At 52.8% G+C, this 17,917-nt stretch overlaps 1 protein-coding gene across 1 annotated transcript; it reads left to right on the top strand.

Annotated features, from left to right (window-relative positions):
* The first annotated feature begins 6,762 nt into the window (after positions 1 to 6,762).
* On the top strand, positions 6,763 to 17,565 carry GSDMA (gasdermin A). The gene is made up of 12 exons (XM_004591159.2): positions 6,763 to 7,036; positions 8,270 to 8,488; positions 8,642 to 8,822; positions 11,588 to 11,753; positions 12,446 to 12,542; positions 12,955 to 13,002; positions 13,352 to 13,375; positions 13,829 to 13,849; positions 14,424 to 14,578; positions 14,983 to 15,097; positions 16,336 to 16,409; positions 16,905 to 17,565. The coding sequence occupies exons 1-12, from the start codon at positions 6,868 to 6,870 to the stop codon at positions 17,145 to 17,147; spliced, it is 1,512 nt and encodes a 503-aa protein (XP_004591216.2). The 5' UTR covers positions 6,763 to 6,867; the 3' UTR covers positions 17,148 to 17,565.
* The last annotated feature ends 352 nt before the right edge of the window (positions 17,566 to 17,917 follow it).

Below are 17,917 nucleotides of genomic sequence, written 5' to 3'. Positions count from 1 at the left end.
AGGTTAAAAAAGACATATCTATTTTTTTTTAAAGATTTTTATTATTATTGGAAAGCCGGATATACAGAGAGGAGGAGAGACAGAGAGGAAGATCTTCCGTCCGATGATTCACTCCCCAAGTGAGCCGCAACGGGCCGATGCGCGCCGATCCAATGCCAGGAACCTGGAACCTCTTCCGGGTCTCCCATGCGAGTGCAGGGTCCCAGTGCATTGGGCCATCCTCGACTGCTTTCCCAGGCCACAAGCAGGGAGCTGGATGGGAAGTGGAGCTGCCGGGATCAGAACCGGCGCCCATATAGGATCCCGGGGCTTTCAAGGCGAGGACTTTAGCCGCTAGGCCACGCCTCCGGGGCCCGCCGGTTCACTCTTCATATGCCTGCAGGAAGTTGCAGTCAGGAATGGAGCTGAGACTCAAAGTCAAGCGTGCCAGTGTTGGGTGATGAAGGTGCCCCAAGCAGCCCACGATATGCACCAAATCGCCTGCCCCTGTTTAAGATGCTTTCAATTGAGAGAAAGCTGGGCGACAGTGGGCATTCTGGGCCAGGAGACCAGGGTCCAACCCCACACCACACACACATACTTCCCACCTCTGCAGGGTGAATGGGCCTGGTCCTAGCAAGCCAGTTTCGGGTAAGGAGGCAGAGATGTGAGCAGTCACGGCCAGCAGCATCCTCTGCTTGCTGGCGCTGGCCAAGAGGTGAGTTGGGTGCAGTGTGTGGTGTGCCAGCCTCCCAGGTTAGGCCCGATGATACCAGGAGGACCAGCCACACAGTTCATGGATGCCAATGCAGAGCAAAAATGCAAAGCTCCTTGTTCAAAAATGTTTACCAGTTATTCATTTTTATTAGAAAAGCAGATTCACAGAGAGAACGAGAGACAGAAAGATCTTCTGTTCATTGGTTCACTTCCCAAATAACCACAACAGCCAGAGCTGAGCCGATCCGAAGCCAGGAGCCAGGAGATTCTTCCGGGTCTCCCATGCGGGTGCAGGGTCCCAAGGCTTTGGGCCATCCTCGACTGCTTTCCCAGGCCACAGGCAGGAAGCTGGATGGGAAGTGGAGCAGCCAGTATACGAACAGGTGCTCAGATGGGATCCCAGAGGATGAAAGGCAAGAATTTAGCCGCTAGGCTACTGTGTTGGGCCTTTGGATATGGTTTTATTACAGGGAAGACATACTTGTACTGCCATAAATAATTGCCTTTGTAGTGTAGGAGATGGAGGGACTGTGAATGTGATGTTGTTGAAGTACAAAAGGGTGTGGAGGCAGCCAGTGTTCCAGGCCCTGGTGGAGCCCCAGCATAGCATAGCCCCAGCATGTGTGTAGGGATCTTCCACACAGTGACCACTAGTTACCCACATAGGGAGGAGAGTAGGGAGAGGAGTGAGGGATCCCGGAGAACTCTCGCAGGCCAGGCCCTGCCTTGCTGGCCCTGCTGCACTGCTGACCACGAGGGGACAGGAGAGCAAGGGAGACCTGTGAGGTGGCATCTGCTTCCGGGTGTAGACCAGGACTGTGCAGCGGCCTCCTTTTCAAAGACAGTCCAGAGAGGACGACAGTGAAGAGGGTCAGCAGCATCGAGGAGAGAAGAGCCAAGGCCAGCAGTCTCCAGAAAGAGCAAAGTCAGCAGCCCCCAGAAAGCCCTAAGGCACAAGATGGCAGAGACAAAAGCAGCAGCTCCACCAGCTGAGACTTCACCCTGTTCCGAGGCTGAGTAAACGCCATCCATCTGCTGTAGTCACCCCGCAAGAAGACGTGAGTGTAACTGGTTGCCAGCTTGCTCTTTGCCCGTTGACCAGATTGTGGGACTGTCTACATGTTCTCTGCAGTGTGGAGCTTTGATTTATTTACCTAAAGATGTGTCTTTTGGATAAAGATGTGTGTGTGTGTGTGTGTGTGTGTTTCTCAGTACAAAAGGTTTTTACTGGGCATGGCGCAATAGCGTGATGGTTGGGGTCCTCGCCTTGGACGTGCCAGGATCCCATATGGGTGCCTGTTCTAGTCCCAGCAGCTCCACTTCCCATCCAGCTCCCTGCTTGTGGCCTGGGAAAGCAGTTGAGGACAACCATTCAAAGCCTTGGGACCCTGCACCTGCGTGGGAGACCCGGAAGAACCTCCTGGATCCTGGCTTCGGATTGGCATAGCACCAGCCCGTTGCGGCTCACTTGGGGAGTGAATCATTGAACGGAAGATCCTCCTCTCCGTCTCTCTTCCTCTCTGTACATCTGCCTTTCCAATAAAAATAAATAAATAAATCTTTAAAAAAAAGGTTTCTACATTATTTCATGTCTGATCAAATTGAGATTTTTTTAAGAACTTCATTTTAAATTTGTAATAAAAGTTTACAACGTGCTTTTCACAAGGTCAGCAAACTACAGACACCTGTTAATAAAGGTCTTTTGAAAGAAGAATTCCTGGGGCCGGCATCTCAACAGGGTCATCCTCTACTTGCAAGCACCAGCGAATGCTCCACTTCTGATCCAGCTCTCTCCCTGGAAAAAGCAACAAAACAATGGCCAAATGCTTGTGCCCCTGTCGCCCACGTGGGAGACCTGCCATGATGACCCACTGTGGCATAGCACTAGCCACTATTCAGACATGTTATCTGCCAACAATCCCCAGCAGCCATCACAGCTGGGGCAAGCAGAGCGGGGCTTGAATATGGGTCTGGAGCAGCTGTTGAAGATGGAGAGGAGGTGGGACTCCAAGCCTTTCTTAGCTTCAAAAGCTCCATGCAGGAGCCTGTCTCTCTCTCCCTCTCTCTGTCTATCAATATTTGTTTACATGAAAAGCCCAGAAACAGAGCAGGAGATCTTCTGCCAACTGCTTTGCTTTCCATATGACTACAACAGCCAGGGCTGGGCCAAGCCGAAGCCGGGAACCAGGAACTCCCTCCTCATCTCCCTGCAACAGCTTCTCCACCCTGGGACCCAGTCTCATTCCAATTTTAGTGTATGTGCTGCCCAAAGCTCTGAAAGTTTTGGGAAGGCCCAGCAGTGACAGCGAGGACAGAGCCTTTTGCTGTAGCCAGGAGGGAGACAGCAGCTATAACACCTGTTCCTGCTGCATCAGCATGGGCCGGCCACAGAGTCAGCTGCCTGAAGGGCAGTGCCTGCTCAGCCAGAGGTTGAAGAGGTCCTGGGCTCCAAAATTGACCTGGAAATCTGGTAAGTAACCTCAAAGGCATTCACTGGATAAAAAAAAAAAATACCATGAAGATTTTCCTCTGCTTAGAAGGGATCATTTATCTAAGCAGAGCTCACTATCTGTGCTCCCAAACGTCCAACCTCCCATACAAGGTTTGAAACACACACCAGCCCTGGACAGCATTCTCCCTGCCTCTCTCCCTTATTCTACTCCATCTTCATCCCTAACCATTCCACCTCCTCTTGCTCAGAGCAGGTGCTGGTCCTGACCTGGCTATTGCAGAGTGTGACGAATGAGCCTGCCATTGCAAGCCCTCTCTGTGTCTAGCTGTGTTTCCAACTCATAACTTTTAAATATATGACTTCAAAAAATAAAAGAGAGGAACCAGCTCTGGCCATAGCAGGTAAAGCCACCACCTGGACACTGGCATCCCGTAACGGCACCGGTTCTAGTCCTGGCTGCTCTATTTCCAATCCAGCTCCCTACTAATGTGCCAGAAAAAGCAGTGGAAAATGTCCGAGTTCTGGGCCCTGCAGAAACCCGAGAGAAGCTCCAGGCTTCTGGCTTCTGTCTGACCTAGCCCCAGCAGTTGCAGCCAACTGAACCGGCAAATGGAAGATCTGATTCTCCATCTCTATATAATAACAAATATTTTTTTTTAAGATTTTATTCATTTTTTTTATTACAGCCAGATATACACAGAGGAGGAGAGACAGAGAGGAAGATCCTCCATCCGATGTTTCACTCCCCAAGTGAGCTGCAACGGGCCGATGCGCGCCGATCCGATGCCGGGAACCTGGAACCTCTTCCGGGTCTCCCACGCGGGTGCAGGGTCCCAATGCATTGGGCCGTCCTCAACTGCTTTCCCAGGCCACAAGCAGGGAGCTGGATGGGAAGTGGAGCTGCCGGGATTAGAACCGGCGCCCATATGGGATCCCGGGGCTTTCAAGGCGAGGACTTTAGCCGCTAGGCCACGCCGCCGGGCCCAACAAATATTTTTAAAAGAAAGAAAATAGTGCAGTTCCCCGTGGGTGTCTGTCTGGAATACATTATATGTCACAGAGAGACATTAAGGAGGCTTCCTGCCCTAGCTAAACCCTTTCCTTTAATCTCACCTCCTAACAACCCCACGAAAGTCCCTGCCTTGGTCGCCTGGCAGTAGTGATCTCTCATCACATACCTTGACTGACCACCAGAGGGAGATAGAGAGCAACGCCTGCCGTGTGCCTCAGTGCCTGCCTCCACCCTCCAATTTCAACATTAAGCTGCTTTTCACGGGCCTAGGGAGCCCTGATGTACTAAACTTAAGTCTCCTCCAATGCAAGGTAAATTTTATTCCATCTCCTCATGATCATACACCAGCACTCACTCCAAGGAGGAAACTGGATCCTAAAGTGACTCTGGTCCCTCCCTAAGACCACGGATGTAAGAAGTAAAAAATAAATAAAAACATCCTAATTGCTCCACTTCCAGTCCTGTGGACAAGCTGATGTAACATCTGTAATCTATCTATCTATCTATCTATCTATCTATCTATCTATCTATATAAAATACCACACCATATATATATACACCATACCATATATATCGGGCCATATATATATACCATCATCTATATATACCATCTATATTTGGCATATATATAAAATATGTTTAAATATTTTTATATTTATATTATATTTATTTTTATATATTTATAAATACAATGCAATATACATTCTATATTATATATAATATGATATGATACATTCTATATAATGTATTATATATTATACATTTTATTTATATATTATATAATATTATGTGTTCTAATTATATTTTATATGTAAAAACATCCTGCATGAGAAGGACATAAAGAACAAGCCTGAATGTGGATGTTGTCATTACAAAAGCACAAGATTTCACCCTGGTTGACCCCAAGGGTGAAACTCTCGAGTCCGCTCCTGGAAGACGGTTAGGCAGTTTGGAGCAATGGGGGATTGGGCAGGGAGACTGAAGGAGGGCTGATGGAGTGCTCCGAGGTCACAGTGGATGAAGAAACAAGAGGAATGAAAGGAGGAAAGTCTGGGGGTCAGAGGAGAATGAGCCAGCTGGGCAGTCTTGGGGTCTGCCAGAAGAGACATGTGGGTAACTTTGCAAACCCACTGTTCTCCATGTCTTGGGAAGATGAGCTGGACCAGAAACCCTGGCTACAATAAATGGGAGGAGACACCAGGAACAACCTCCCAGGGATCAGTGTTGGGGCACTTTAGGTTAAGCCACTGCTTCAGACACCAGCATCCCCTATGCGGGCTAGTTCAGGTCCTGGCTGCTCCACTTCCATTCTAGCTCCCCACTAATGTGCCTAGGAAAACAGCAGAGGATGATGGCTCAATAGCCTAGGCCCTTACTATCCATGTGAGATACCCGGATGAAGCTCCTGGCTGGCTCCTGGCTTCAGCTTGGCCCAGCAGTGGTTATTGCAGCCATTTGGAGAATGCACATCAACTCTGTGTGTGTGTGTGTGTTACTCTGCCTTTAAAACAAACACATCTAAAAAAATAAGAGTCCCAGAAGTGTGCCCAAGGCACCAAAGCGGGGTGGACTTCCGATGGGGCGGGTACTGGAGCTGATGAGAGGCAGAGCTGATGCAGCCCGAGGACTTGCAGGTGTCAAGAGAGTGATCATGAGATGGAGCGGAAGAACCTGGAAAAACAAGACCTCGAGATGGCAAGACCACAACGCACGCTGCCCCTTTTGACACGCAGGTGCGGGTGAGGCAGGGGCCAAATGACACCTGACAACCTCCCCACACACGTCCGCGGGGCAGAGAGCTCTCTGGCTGTGCTAAGAGAGCTGTCGGAAGAGGTGTAAGAGACGGGCATGCCTGGGAAGGGGGACGAGCCAAAGTGGCAGAGGTCAGGGGCCAGAGAAGCAGCAAGGCAAGGTTTTATCTTGTTTTGTTTAAAGATTTGTTTAAAGACTAGGAAGAAGGAGAGAGATCTTTATCTTCTGATTAACATCCTCAAAACCCAAAACAGGCAGGGCTGGGTCAGATGGGAACCAGGAGCAAAGCACTCCAACTGGATCTCCTGTGTGGGTGGCAGGGACCCAAGCACTTGGGCATCATGCATGACCTCCTAGGTGCATTAGCAGGGAACTAGATCAGAAGCAGAGAATAGTACTGAGAAGGGGGACACAAGTGTCTCCCTGTGCCCCATGCTACGCATCTCCGCTGTCGGTGCCTGCATGGTACACGCTGTCCCATGGGAAGCAGTGTCGTGGAATACTGAGCCTTCTTAGACCCACACATCTAGGGGCACTTGGGGCTGCCTGTGAGCTGAAACAAAGGGAGGGAGGTGCAGAGACACACCCTGCTGAGTGGAGAGGAGGCAGGCCCATTCTGTGTCTGCTAGACTCTGTGGGCCAACAGAGGACTTCTCATCCCCTTATCACGCCTGCACCTGCAAGGCAGGCGACAACAGGACTTGCTGATGCCCACGACAGTGACAGCATAGATATGTCTTCCCTCATCACTCACACATACGCCCTTGCCATACAGCTCCCCAACAGCGACTACGGGCCAGCCTTGAGCTGTCACCTCTTTCCCAGCCCTGGCTGCTCCCACCCACGCTGGCACCTGCCTGGCAGCTCTCCACCCACCCCCTCAGCCCTCAGGAGGCCAGTGCCCAGGGCCTGGGGCAGGGCACACGTGGAACAGGTTGATGCTGTTCTCCCGGAAATGAAGCAGGAGGAGGGAATTGGGTCCCTAAAAGCCTCCATCCCTGCCTCCAGAGGCATAAAACAGCCTGTTCTGGCAAGGGACAGTCATTCACTCAACCTAGAGACCGAGGGAACCTCGCACCATCCCCGTACACCCAGCTGTGGACAGGACCCAGCACCACTCCCTGGTAAGAGGAGGCAAGCCTGTTTGGGGTGCGGGGTAGGAAAATGGGTGGGACCAGAAGGGCATGGGCCTCTCTGGAATCCCACGGGGGAGATAGGCCTTGGGGAGAACAAGGAGGGGTATCCCTGTGAGCCCCTCTCTGGTGAGGCCATCACAGTATCAGCTGGTCTAGGAAGCTATACAGCCATCCTGGCCCTCCCAGCACTGAGCGGTGAGAAGGCACCTTGGATCTGGTAGGATGACTCCTCATATACATGCCCATGCCTCCCACTCCCCTACCTTCCAGGAGGCACCTGCAGGAAAGGTGGGGTGCTCCTAGGGTAGCTGGGCTGCCCTTTCCCACCCACAGGGATAATTTGGGTGTGCCGGCTGGCCACCCAGCCAGAGCGCCTAGACTTGAAGTTCAAAGGCAATGAGCTAAGGTAGTAAACCTTTGGCCGTCACAGCCGTCACGTCTCTGGGGGCCCTCTCACCCCAGAGCTGCAATCTTCCATCTGTTCATTCTTTCCACACACACACATACACCGAGCTCTGGCATGTTGCATGGTGCTGATGCTGTGGACGTGACAGAGATCCAGTCAAGTGGGTGGGAGGCATAGGAACGGATCAAATGAGGTGGCAGGTGTTTCAGAAGGAGATGGGCAATGTGCCAGCAGCTGCCTAAGGAAAATGTGGGCAGGGGTCATGGGGAAGTGACCCTGCCTGGGTCCCAGAGGGTGACTGGCACCTCTTCAGATAGGGGGAGGGATGTGGTGAGCAGGGGGAGCAAACACAAGAGCATCAAAGCCCTTGGCTACGTGGGGTGGGTGCTCCCTGGAGGGAAGTGGTCTACACGTGCCCCAGAGCCAGGAGGTGGGCATAGGAAGGGCCAGGGTACTGCGGCAGAGTGTACCTGTACCCAATGAAGGGACAACAGGGGCAGGTGCACAGCTCTCCCCACCCAAGGAGTGGCCACTTCCCTTCCCTGGGGTTGTTTTCTGATGTGAGAGGAAGCTGATAAAATGCTCCTGGTAACAGTCTACCAGGAGAAGGAGCGTGCAGCGAGAAAGATCTTTGTGCCCTTGACAAAAGAAAGGGTCGGACTGGCTTCCCTAGTCAGGGTGGGAGTTCTGGAGCTCTGGCTCACTCACCGTGCCAAGGAGACACCTCGGGTGGGGCTCCACCAGGGCCTTGCCCTGTCCTGGTTCCTCTGGGCAGCCTTTGGAACCTCTCCCCTCTTTCCACTTGGCCCTCACAGAGACAATGACTATGTTTGAAAATGTCACCCGGGCCCTGGCCAGACAGCTCAACCCTCGGGGGGACCTGACACCCCTTGACAGCCTCATCGACTTCAAACGCTTCCACCCCTTCTGCCTGGTGCTGAGGAAGAGGAAGAGCACGCTGTTCTGGGGGGCCCGATACGTCCGCACTGACTATACCCTCCTGGATGTGCTGCAGCCTGGCAGCGCCCCTTCAGGTGAACCTAGGCCTGGGCTCTGAGGGTGGCCACCTGGCCTGCGGGGGAGGAAGATTCTGAGAGTTCCTCTGGCCAGACGTGGGTGGCCAAGGCAGCAAGAGGCACAAGGGGTGAGACTCGGCCCAACCCGCTTTTATCTCCTCCCTCCTGCAGATCCAACAGACTCCGGAAACTTTGGCTTTAAGAACATGCTAGACGCCCGAGTGGAGGGAGAGGTGGATGTGCCAAAGACGGTGAAGGTGACAGGGACGGCGGGGCTGTCACGGAACAGCACCTTGGAGGTGCAAACGCTCAGTGTGGCACCCAAGGCCCTGGAGGCCTTACATGAGGAGAGGTGAGAGGCATGGGGGGTCCTGAGGCTAGCAGGGAGCCAGGGTGGGGCAGCACGTGGAAGGGTGCTTTCAGTGTGAGCTAAAGGGTGAAGCCTTCACTCTGGCCTGTGCCCATAGGGCCACTATGACATTGCCCTGTGCGGCCTGCCTGTGCGGCCAGGCCATCCGCTGGCCCCTGCGGTTGTCTGCCTCCCCACAGGTGGGATGAGAATGCCCATATGAACTTCTGGTGTGATCTCTTGGGACCCTGATTTTCTTCCCTGCAAAATGATGAAGTACCAAGCATCAGCGCTAGGACTATGAAACGTACCAGAAAGGCGGGGTCGCCCTGGCCTGCTCTCTTGCGGCCGAGCACAGCGTGCTGCTCCCATAAAGGAAGCTTCCCACCCAGCGTGAGGCACACACTTGGCATGCCCTCAGGAGCGCTGCCCCAGCAGTAAAAAGGGTGTGGCTGATACCATGCTGATGTCTGGTACTCCGGATGTTTGGCCTGGCCGGGAAGCTGACTTTTAAGTAGTAGTTAAGTAGTGTTTGGATGGAGGGGAGAATTGGACCGGCCAGAAGGAAGGGCTGAGGCGCTCAGGCAGCCAGCAGCAAGCCTCCTGGAGGGCAAAACGCCCTACTTCACGCTAGGGTTCATGTGGCACATCCTTCTCCAAGAAGTTTGGAAGCTAGGAGAGTGATGAAAATATACAACAGTGACTAGAATCCAAGGCAAGCAGCTGTAAGTGCTCCAGAAATTATCTTGGTCTTGGGGCAAGTCAGAGGGACTTCTGGCTGGGAAGGTAAGGAAAGTTCTCTCACAGGCAGGTGGTAGCCCTTGACCTAGGCCTTGAGAGGCAAGCAGAAGTTGGACCTGCAGAGCTGGTAGAAAGATGTCTCAAAGGCAGCCAGTTGAAAGAACTCTCAAAATTAACGTTGGCGGCAAGGGCTGAGCAGGAAGAAAAGAGGATGAGAGTTTGGGGCAACAGTCAAGCCACCGCTTGGGACAACCATATCTCACATTGGAGTGACCGGGGTTCAAGTCCCATCTCTGCTTCTGATTCCAACTTGCAGCTAACATGCCCTCTGGGAGGCACCAGGAGGAAGCTCAAATCCTTGGGTCCCTGTGGGAACTCAAGGATTCCACCCACGTGGGGGGCCTGAATGAACTTCTGGTTTAGGCCTGCCCTTTCCCCAGAGGCTGCAGGCATTGGAGGAATGAAGATAAAAGGTCTCTCTCTGTCTCCTTCTCTCCCTCTTCTGTTTTTTGGTTTTTTTTTTTTTTACTTTTTTTTAAACCAATAAGGGACCATGAATACTTACAGTGACCCAAGCAGAAAATATATGAGTGCAATAGGTAGGTGATGCAATGTGGGTCAAACCACAGAGAAGCCAGGTTGAAACACCTACATCCTATAGACAGAGCGGCCTTGATGAGGCTCTGATGTGTCTCATGATTAATCTGGCCACATGGAGCAAGTGCTTCAGATGGAGACAGGGATTGGAAGTGGGCAGACTGGGCAAGACACGCGCAATCTGTGCATCAAGAGAGGGGGGACACTGAGACCTGAGCTGGGGGTCAGTACTTAGGCAGACGAGGGGAGGACAGCGGCCAGGGCCACTGCAGCACACTGCAGGGCAAGGCAGAGGGTTTCATGAGAGGGGACCCTGAGACCCCATCCACCTGTGGCACTGCACACTAGGAGATGGCCCCTGACAGACAACAGGGAGGCAGAGGGAAAGGTGGATCTGGAAGGGACCTGGAATGGGTTCCTGCTGGATGTTTGAACCTGTGGCTCTCCTGAGAATGGTCAGCAGGTAGTTAGAACAAGGATGTGATGCTCAGAAGAAAGGCTTGGGGGGATATATAGCTGTAGTGGGTAGTCATACATAGATTACAGCCACGGGAAGTGGACAAAGAACAGAGATGAGAGGATAGAACCTCAGAGGACATAGCATTTCAGCAAACCAAATCAACTGGAAAGCGGGATGCAGGCAGAACAGACAAAACTTGGAAGCCAAACCAGACAGATAGGAGACCCGGGATCAGACAGCGCGAATGGAAGGTGAGAGAAGATGCTGCTCTGTGCAGTCTGCTCAGCAGGACCTGGTGTTGTCATAGCCGGGGAAGGTCACTGGGCTGGTTGGGAAGGAATCGCTGTGGTTTCCACAGGGAGGAGAAAATGGAAGCCAAACAGTCAGGAATTCAGGAGTGGGGAGTGGGGAGAAGGGAGGAAGGAGACAGACGGAGTGTGTGTGTGTGTGTGTGTGTGTGTGTGTGTGTGTGTGTGTTTGAGACACTGGCCAAGGGAGTGAAGGGAAGGAGGGTGGTGACATGAGGAAGTAGCAAGATTAAAGAAGTGAAATGCTTAGCGTCAGGGAGATGCGTACATTATGAAGCACACAGAAGGAGCAAGCAGTGAGGAGGAATTGGTGTTACAGGCAAGAGAGGGGAGAGAAGATGGAGAGAAACAAAGAGGGATGGGAGGAGGAGGAAGCAATAGGCCCTCCTCCTCCTCCCCTCCTGCTTCTCCACCTGTCCGGGCCAGGTGCTGCACCACGTCATCACGGTTTATCTTAACAACCCTGGAGCATGGCATCACCACACTCATTTTGTAGTCCAAGCAACTCAGACCCAGATGAGCCCCAGCTGGTCAGCAGCAGCTCTGTGTTTCAAGCCTGGGGCTCTCGCTGCTCCCCCAATGCCGCAGCATGCAAGAGAAGAAGACACGGCATGTGTGGGCAGGGGTGCCCAACAGCCTCCCTGGCATTTCTACCCCTGCAGGAAGCTGGCAGCAGACCACCCATTCCTGAAGGAGATGCGAGACCGGGGAGAGAACCTGTACGTGGTGATGGAGGTGGTGGAGACGGTGCAGGAGGTCACGCTGGAGAGAGCCGGCAAGGCAGAGGGCTGCTTCTCCCTCCCCTTCTTCGCCCCACTGGGGCTCCAGGTCTGAGTCAAGTTCACAGTCATGCACATGCGTGCACACACACGCACAGTCATGCACACCTGTGCACCCCCTCATACTCACACAGTGACACACACACGGCCAACTGATCCCGGAAGAGAAAAAGCAAAGAAGGGAGGGGAGGAGGAGGCGGCAGCAAGGGAAGGCCCAGGGAGTTCTTGCTCACAGAGCAGACACGTGTGCTGAAGTCCAGGGGACACAGGTTTTGGAAGATCCAGCAGGAAGAAGCAACGCTCCATCCACCTATCTTCACTGAGCCTGCCAGGGCTGGCTTGGGATTTGGAGCCTGGAGGAGGAGCTAAGTCACAGAGGCTGGTTAAGTTAGGTGAGCATGGGACAGGTGGCAAAGTACAAGCAGGACCCAGGGCCTGCCTGGGAGCTCGAGGTGGGCCAGAGAGGTGCACAGGCAGGTGACGGCACAGGTCTGCCCAGTTTGGTTCCAGCATCTGAAGCCAGAAGACAGAGGTTGTTAGAGAAAATGTCACAGGAAGGGAATGGGAGGGCTTGGAAGCCCCACTCACCAAGTGCAGGCCAAGAAGAAAGCTGATCAGAGGCAACACTTTACCCACTTTCTTCTCTCCCCAGGCACCCCCAGCCCTGGTTCTAATCCTGCCCTCCCTCTGCACCCCCATCCCCAGTCTTAGGACTCACACATCTTCCTCTTCTAACCCTAGGGATCTGTGAACCACAAGGAGGCTGTCACCATACCCAAGGGCTGTGTCCTGGCCTTCCGAGTACGACAGCTGATGGTCAACGGCAGAGATGAGTGGGGTAAGCAGAGACAGCACCTCGTCCCTGCAGAAGGAAGACGCATAGCAATCCCAAGGCCTGCTGGCCCCCTCTTGTGGCCAGGACAGGAAATGACCGAGGGAGGCCAGGAACCCCCGGGCTGCTCAAGAGGGAGGCGTGAAGAGATTTCCAGGTTCTGAGGGTGTCTTTCGTGGGAGTTGGCGGAATGGGTACAAAACTGTATAAGCACAGCTTCCACCCGCAAGAAATCCCTGGCTACAGGTGGAAGCAGGAACTAGTACTTAGGAGAGAATTTACAACTTCCTTGAAGGCACTGGATGAGATGGGAGGGGTGAGGTCCCAGTTCTTACAGAGCCCTGGAGCTTGGGCTAGGAGCAGGACTGATGGGGCGGCTGCGAAGTGTCATCCTGCTCTCCCTCACTGTCCATCACAGACATTCCACACATCTGCAATGACAGCATGCAGACCTTCCCTCCCGGGGGTAAGTGCGACCACTGCCCGGTCCTGCGTTCCCTGCTGCAGTACCCCGCCTCCCCTAGAGTGCACACAGCGACCCCTCAAGGCGCCCTGTCTTTGTCCCGCAAGTCCCTGGAAGTATCGAGCCCCAATTTCAGGAAACCCAGAGACATGCAAACCCTACCCACGAGGGACAGAGGGCTAGAGGGAGACCAGAAGGCACCCCTGGAAGCAAGAAAGGCCACGTGGAGACAGGGTGTGCTCCCAGAAGGCGACTTTCCTAATCAGCCTAGATCAAGTCCCCCAGAGAGCCACCTTAGACAAAAAGGCAAGGTGAGTTTCATGCTGATGGTTGCCGTTGTTTCCACCCTTAGAAATGCCAGAAGAGAAGTTCACACGTAAGTGCGTCCTTTCCTTCTACTGACTTTCTCACTCAGAAACTCCCACCTTCTTCTTTCCTTCTCTGTGGGATGGACAAGGAAGATGGTGGTGCTGGTCTTAGTAATACCCATCCCTGCAAGGTGGCCCAAGTTACAACAGTAAAGAGGGAGCGGGGAGGCCCTTGGACAAGAAGCCCAGGGTGCTGGAGGTCTCACAACTGTGCAGTTGTACAGTGTGCCATCCACGGCCGCTGCCCGGCCACCAGGGCAGGAGACCTTGAGTCACAGCAGTGCCCTCTCACTCCTGGTGCCCCTTCCTTCTCCTCCCAACTCTGCCACCAGAGAGCCACCCCCACCTGCCCCGGAAGATGGATAGGATGTAACCCTCACCCTCAGTAGCTCCGCCCCTGGGGAGGGCTGCCACGCTGAAAGGCTCCGTTCTTACCAGTTTTGTTGTTCTTATTTTCTCAGTTATCCAGGCATCTGATGTCGGTAAGGAATGTTGTTTTTTCCAAGACTTTGGCATAAAGGTGGTAAGAGAAGGATTTGGGTAGAAGCAGAGGAAGCCAGGGGGGCTGAGTCCTAGGTCCTGGAGTTTGAAGTCACTTCCTAGCACTCGGTATCTCCAAAGCAGGCGGATCATAGCCATGGGATGCCAGGCCCCTAGGGAGCCAGGCTACAGCTCCCGGCCCCACATCCCAGACAGACCCACTTCCTTTAGGCACAGCCCTGTCCTAGCAGCCATGCTCTTGCCAAAGTCATTCTCCTTCACCAGTTCCCCAGAAGGGGAGCTAAATGGTCCTTCTCCGCTTTCAGCTGCACTCTTAGGGAACAGGGAGTTAAAGGTGTCCTTCCAAAGGATGGACACCGAGGGGCCCCACCTGCCTCCTCGCCCCAGCCCTCACATGAAGGCTGGTGGACAACTTGATAACCACGCTATTGCTCAAGCTGAGAGCAGGGCACAGGGTGCTGAGGAGGCCCGGGTAGAGGAGCCACACAGGGAGGATGCTTGCTGCTCGGTCGGGTACCAGCTGGCCAGCTGGTGGCCACATTCACCATCCCCTAGGAGAGGCACACGAGGACTTCAAGACCCTCAAAGAAGAGGTTCAAAGAGAGACCCATGAAGTGGAGAAGCTGAGCCGAGAAGGACAAAGCTCCCTGCTCAGCTCCCTCAGCAAACTTCTAGGGAAGAAAAAGGAGTTGCAAGACCTGGAGCTCATGGTGAGGGACCAAGCGGGAAGGAAATGGAAGGTGTGCGGGAAGGAAATGGGGGGGGCAGGCGCCAGCTGAGGATCTGACAGTGACAGAAGGTAACCAGGGCCATGAGAACCCACGGTGACCCAATTGTCACCTTCCTCCCCTGACAAAGAGTAAATAGCAATGATGGCCCAAGGCACAGACTCTCTCATAAGGCCAGAGGGCAGGCAGCAGGCCTGAGGGATTCTCTCTTCTGTGTCCAAAGCCCAGGGGCAAAGGAAGCCGAGAGGCTAGAACTTCACCACTGGATAGCTCAGAACAAGAATGACCGGAAAAGGGTTAGCACACTTCCTGGGATGATTAGGTTCTAAGTGCCGTGTTGGCAAATCCACCTGCCAACATCAGTAGTCACCCATCTTTCCCCACAGCTTGAAGGGGCTCTAGACAAAGGACACGAAGTGACACTAGAGGCACTCCCAAAAGATGTCTTACTGTCCAAGGAGGCTATGGGTGCCGTCCTCTATTTCCTTGGGGCCCTCACAGGTAAGTGGAGAATAAGATCATTTACAGACCTACCAAGTGGCAGGAATGAATCACTTTGAATGAGCTCCCAAATTAATCAATGCTGAGCACATCATACCACAGCTAAGTAGTCTGTATCAATAATATTTTAAATGTTTTGTTTGACAGACAGAGAGTGTGTGCCCTTTCTCTGGCTTACTCCCTAGATACTTGTAACACCCAAGGAGGGGGGAGCCAGAGCTCAGTCCAGATCTCCAGCATGGGTGGCAGGAACCCAACCCCTTAAGCCATCAGCACTGCCTTCCAGAATCCATGTGGAGCCAGGAAATGAGCCTGCCCCTCCAATGTGGGATGAGGACATCCAGTAACTTCATTGCTAGGTCAACCACCTCCCCCATATCTATATTATAAAGACATCATTTTACTTGAAACACAGAGATCTTCCATCCATTATTTCACGCTCCAGATACATGCCACAACCAGAGCTGGGCCAGCAACCCAGAACTCTCTGTGAATCTCCCACGTAGGTAGCAGAGATGCAATATTTTGAACCATCAGCCCTTGATCCTTCTGATTAGCAGGAAGCTGAAAGAGAGGCCGAGCTGATCCCAGTTCGTGGTCCTAAGCAGCTATTTAACCACTGTGCCAAACTCTCACCCTCTTATTGACATTTTTAAAATTAATTTCATTCCTAAGCATTCATTTGGCCACTTAAGGAGAAAGCCTGGTCAAGGACACAGTATGCTATGCCCTTGACACCCAGAGATGGAGAAATAACCCTAGTTTTATCAGCCACCCAGTTAAGTATTCAGCTTGTCACCAAGGTTGATACTGTTGGCTTTAACTGCAGAGAATAACAGCATCTGTTCTTGCCCGTACGTTCTCTCCCCGTCTCAGCATAGACCATTTCTCCACTTAGGAAACCTCCCCAGGGCCCTTCAGATAGAAGCTGAGATGTTTGTTCCATTAGGAAGTCTGCCTTTCTTATGATGCCAAGACCAAGGGAGACCCTCCATGGTAGCTCCTTAACACCCTGGATTATACTGACATGTCACTTTGTCTTCTCCGCAAGACTGTTAGTTCCTTGACATAGTACAAGTTTTAGCTAACATCCAGCAAAGTGCCTGACACAGAGCCAGCATTCAACGTCAATGAATGAATGAATGGAATATCGGAATTGTGGAAATTCCCTCATTTGGAGTCCTGGTTCCATCTGCCACAGCAACACACATCTTGTTTGTTTGTTTTTGTTTTTCCAGTGCTAAGTGAAGCCCAACAGAAACTACTGGTAAAATCCATGGAGAAAAAGATCCTACCGGTGCAGCTGAAGCTGGTGAGAACAAACAAGCAGCTGAGTTGGGGCCAGTAGCGGGCCCTTGCAGGAAGGTGCAGATTTAGCCTAAAGAGAGGAGCAACCCAGTGAGCCCCTGGCTTATCCCGAGCACTCATGCCCACTGCCCCATCCCCTCACCTCTCCTCCTTCTTGCCATTTCCCAGTAAGAAGTACAAGTGTGAATGTCTGGGCAGTGACCCAGATTTACGAGGCTTCTCTCAGGGGAAAAGACAGAGACCTTGGCTTTGCCTCTTCCCAGCCAAGTGTGTGAGCAAACCTTGTACCATTTCTAAGTCAGCCTCAGTTTACCTCTCTGTACAATGGGACTCAAAAATCAATGTGCTGCCCACTATCAAAGATCCAGATGGAGTTGTAGGGGATTGTAGGAGCCATAGCCAGAGGGGTGTGTAGCCTGTTTGGTATTTCTTCGGAGTTAGGAGACAAGATGAGAGGGTTCCGGTTTTTCCCTATTGATTCTGTCTTGGTTATATCCAGGTGGAGAGTGCAATGGAGCAAAACTTCCTGCAGGATAAAGAGGGTGTCTTCCCCTTGCGGCCTGAATTGCTGTCCTCCCTTGGGGAAGAGGATCTGACCCTCACCGAGGCCCTGGTGGGGCTGAGTGGCCTGGAAGTGCAGAGGTCGGGCCCCCAGTACATGTGGGATCCGGACACCCTCCCCCACCTCTGTGCCCTGTATGCTGGCCTCTCCCTTCTGCAGCTGCTGACCAAGGCCTCCTAAGTGCCACTCCTTCCCTAACGCCTTCCCAACCTCAGCATGCTGTGTCCTGACACCCAAGAGCATCTCAGAGCCACCAGACTGAGGAAGACTAAACTTGTTGCTCACCCGCAATAGGCAGTTTCCACCTGCTCTCCAGCACCACCACCTACCAAGCCCATGTTTGGATGCTGAAATCCTATAGAAGTAGAAGCACTTAGACTTCGTCAACTCCGAGCAGTTTCAACCAGAGCATCCCATATCAGAGTGCCAATTCGAGCAGCTCCCTGCTTCCAATCCAGCTCCCTGCTAATATGTCCAGGAAGACAACAGAAGATGACTCAAATACTTGGGTCCTTACCAACCAGTTGGGAAACCAGGATGGAGTTCTTGGCCCAACCCAGGCTGCTGTGGCTACTGAAGGAGTGAACTGATGGAAGATCTCCACGCCCTCTCTCTTTCTCGGTCTCCCTACCTATCAGTCTTTCACTCTCTGCATCACTCTTTCAAATAATAAATAAAAAAAGTGTCCTGTCCTAATTCCTCCTACTTGTCTGCCCCAAAAGGCTTTATTGATGGGCCTGGCGCGGCCTAGCGGCTAAAGTCCTTGCCTTGAACGTGCCAGGATCCCATATGGTCTCCGGTTCTAATCCTGGTGGCCCTGCTTCCCATCCAGCTCCCTGTCTGTGGCCTGGGAATACAGTCAAGGATGGCCCAAAGTCTTGGGACCCTGCACTCGCATGGAAACCCAGAGGAGGTTCCTGGCTCCTGGCTTTGAATCAGCGCAGCTCCAG

This window comes from Ochotona princeps, chromosome 17 (assembly GCF_030435755.1).
Source record: "Ochotona princeps isolate mOchPri1 chromosome 17, mOchPri1.hap1, whole genome shotgun sequence".
Classification (NCBI taxonomy): Eukaryota; Metazoa; Chordata; class Mammalia; order Lagomorpha; family Ochotonidae; genus Ochotona; species Ochotona princeps.
Note: the sequence above shows the minus strand (reverse complement) of the source record. Positions and strands in the feature narration are given on the sequence as shown.

Excerpts from the sequence above, each read along its gene's own strand:
- GSDMA (XM_004591159.2), top strand. The coding sequence starts at position 6,868 with ATGAAGCAGGAGGAGGGAATTGGGTCCCTAAAAGCCTCCATCCCTGCC. Across the intron at positions 11,754-12,445 it reads TCGCCCCACTGGGGCTCCAG|GGATCTGTGAACCACAAGGA; the intron begins GTCTGAGTCAAG and ends TTCTAACCCTAG. Across the intron at positions 12,543-12,954 it reads CAACGGCAGAGATGAGTGGG|ACATTCCACACATCTGCAAT; the intron begins GTAAGCAGAGAC and ends TGTCCATCACAG.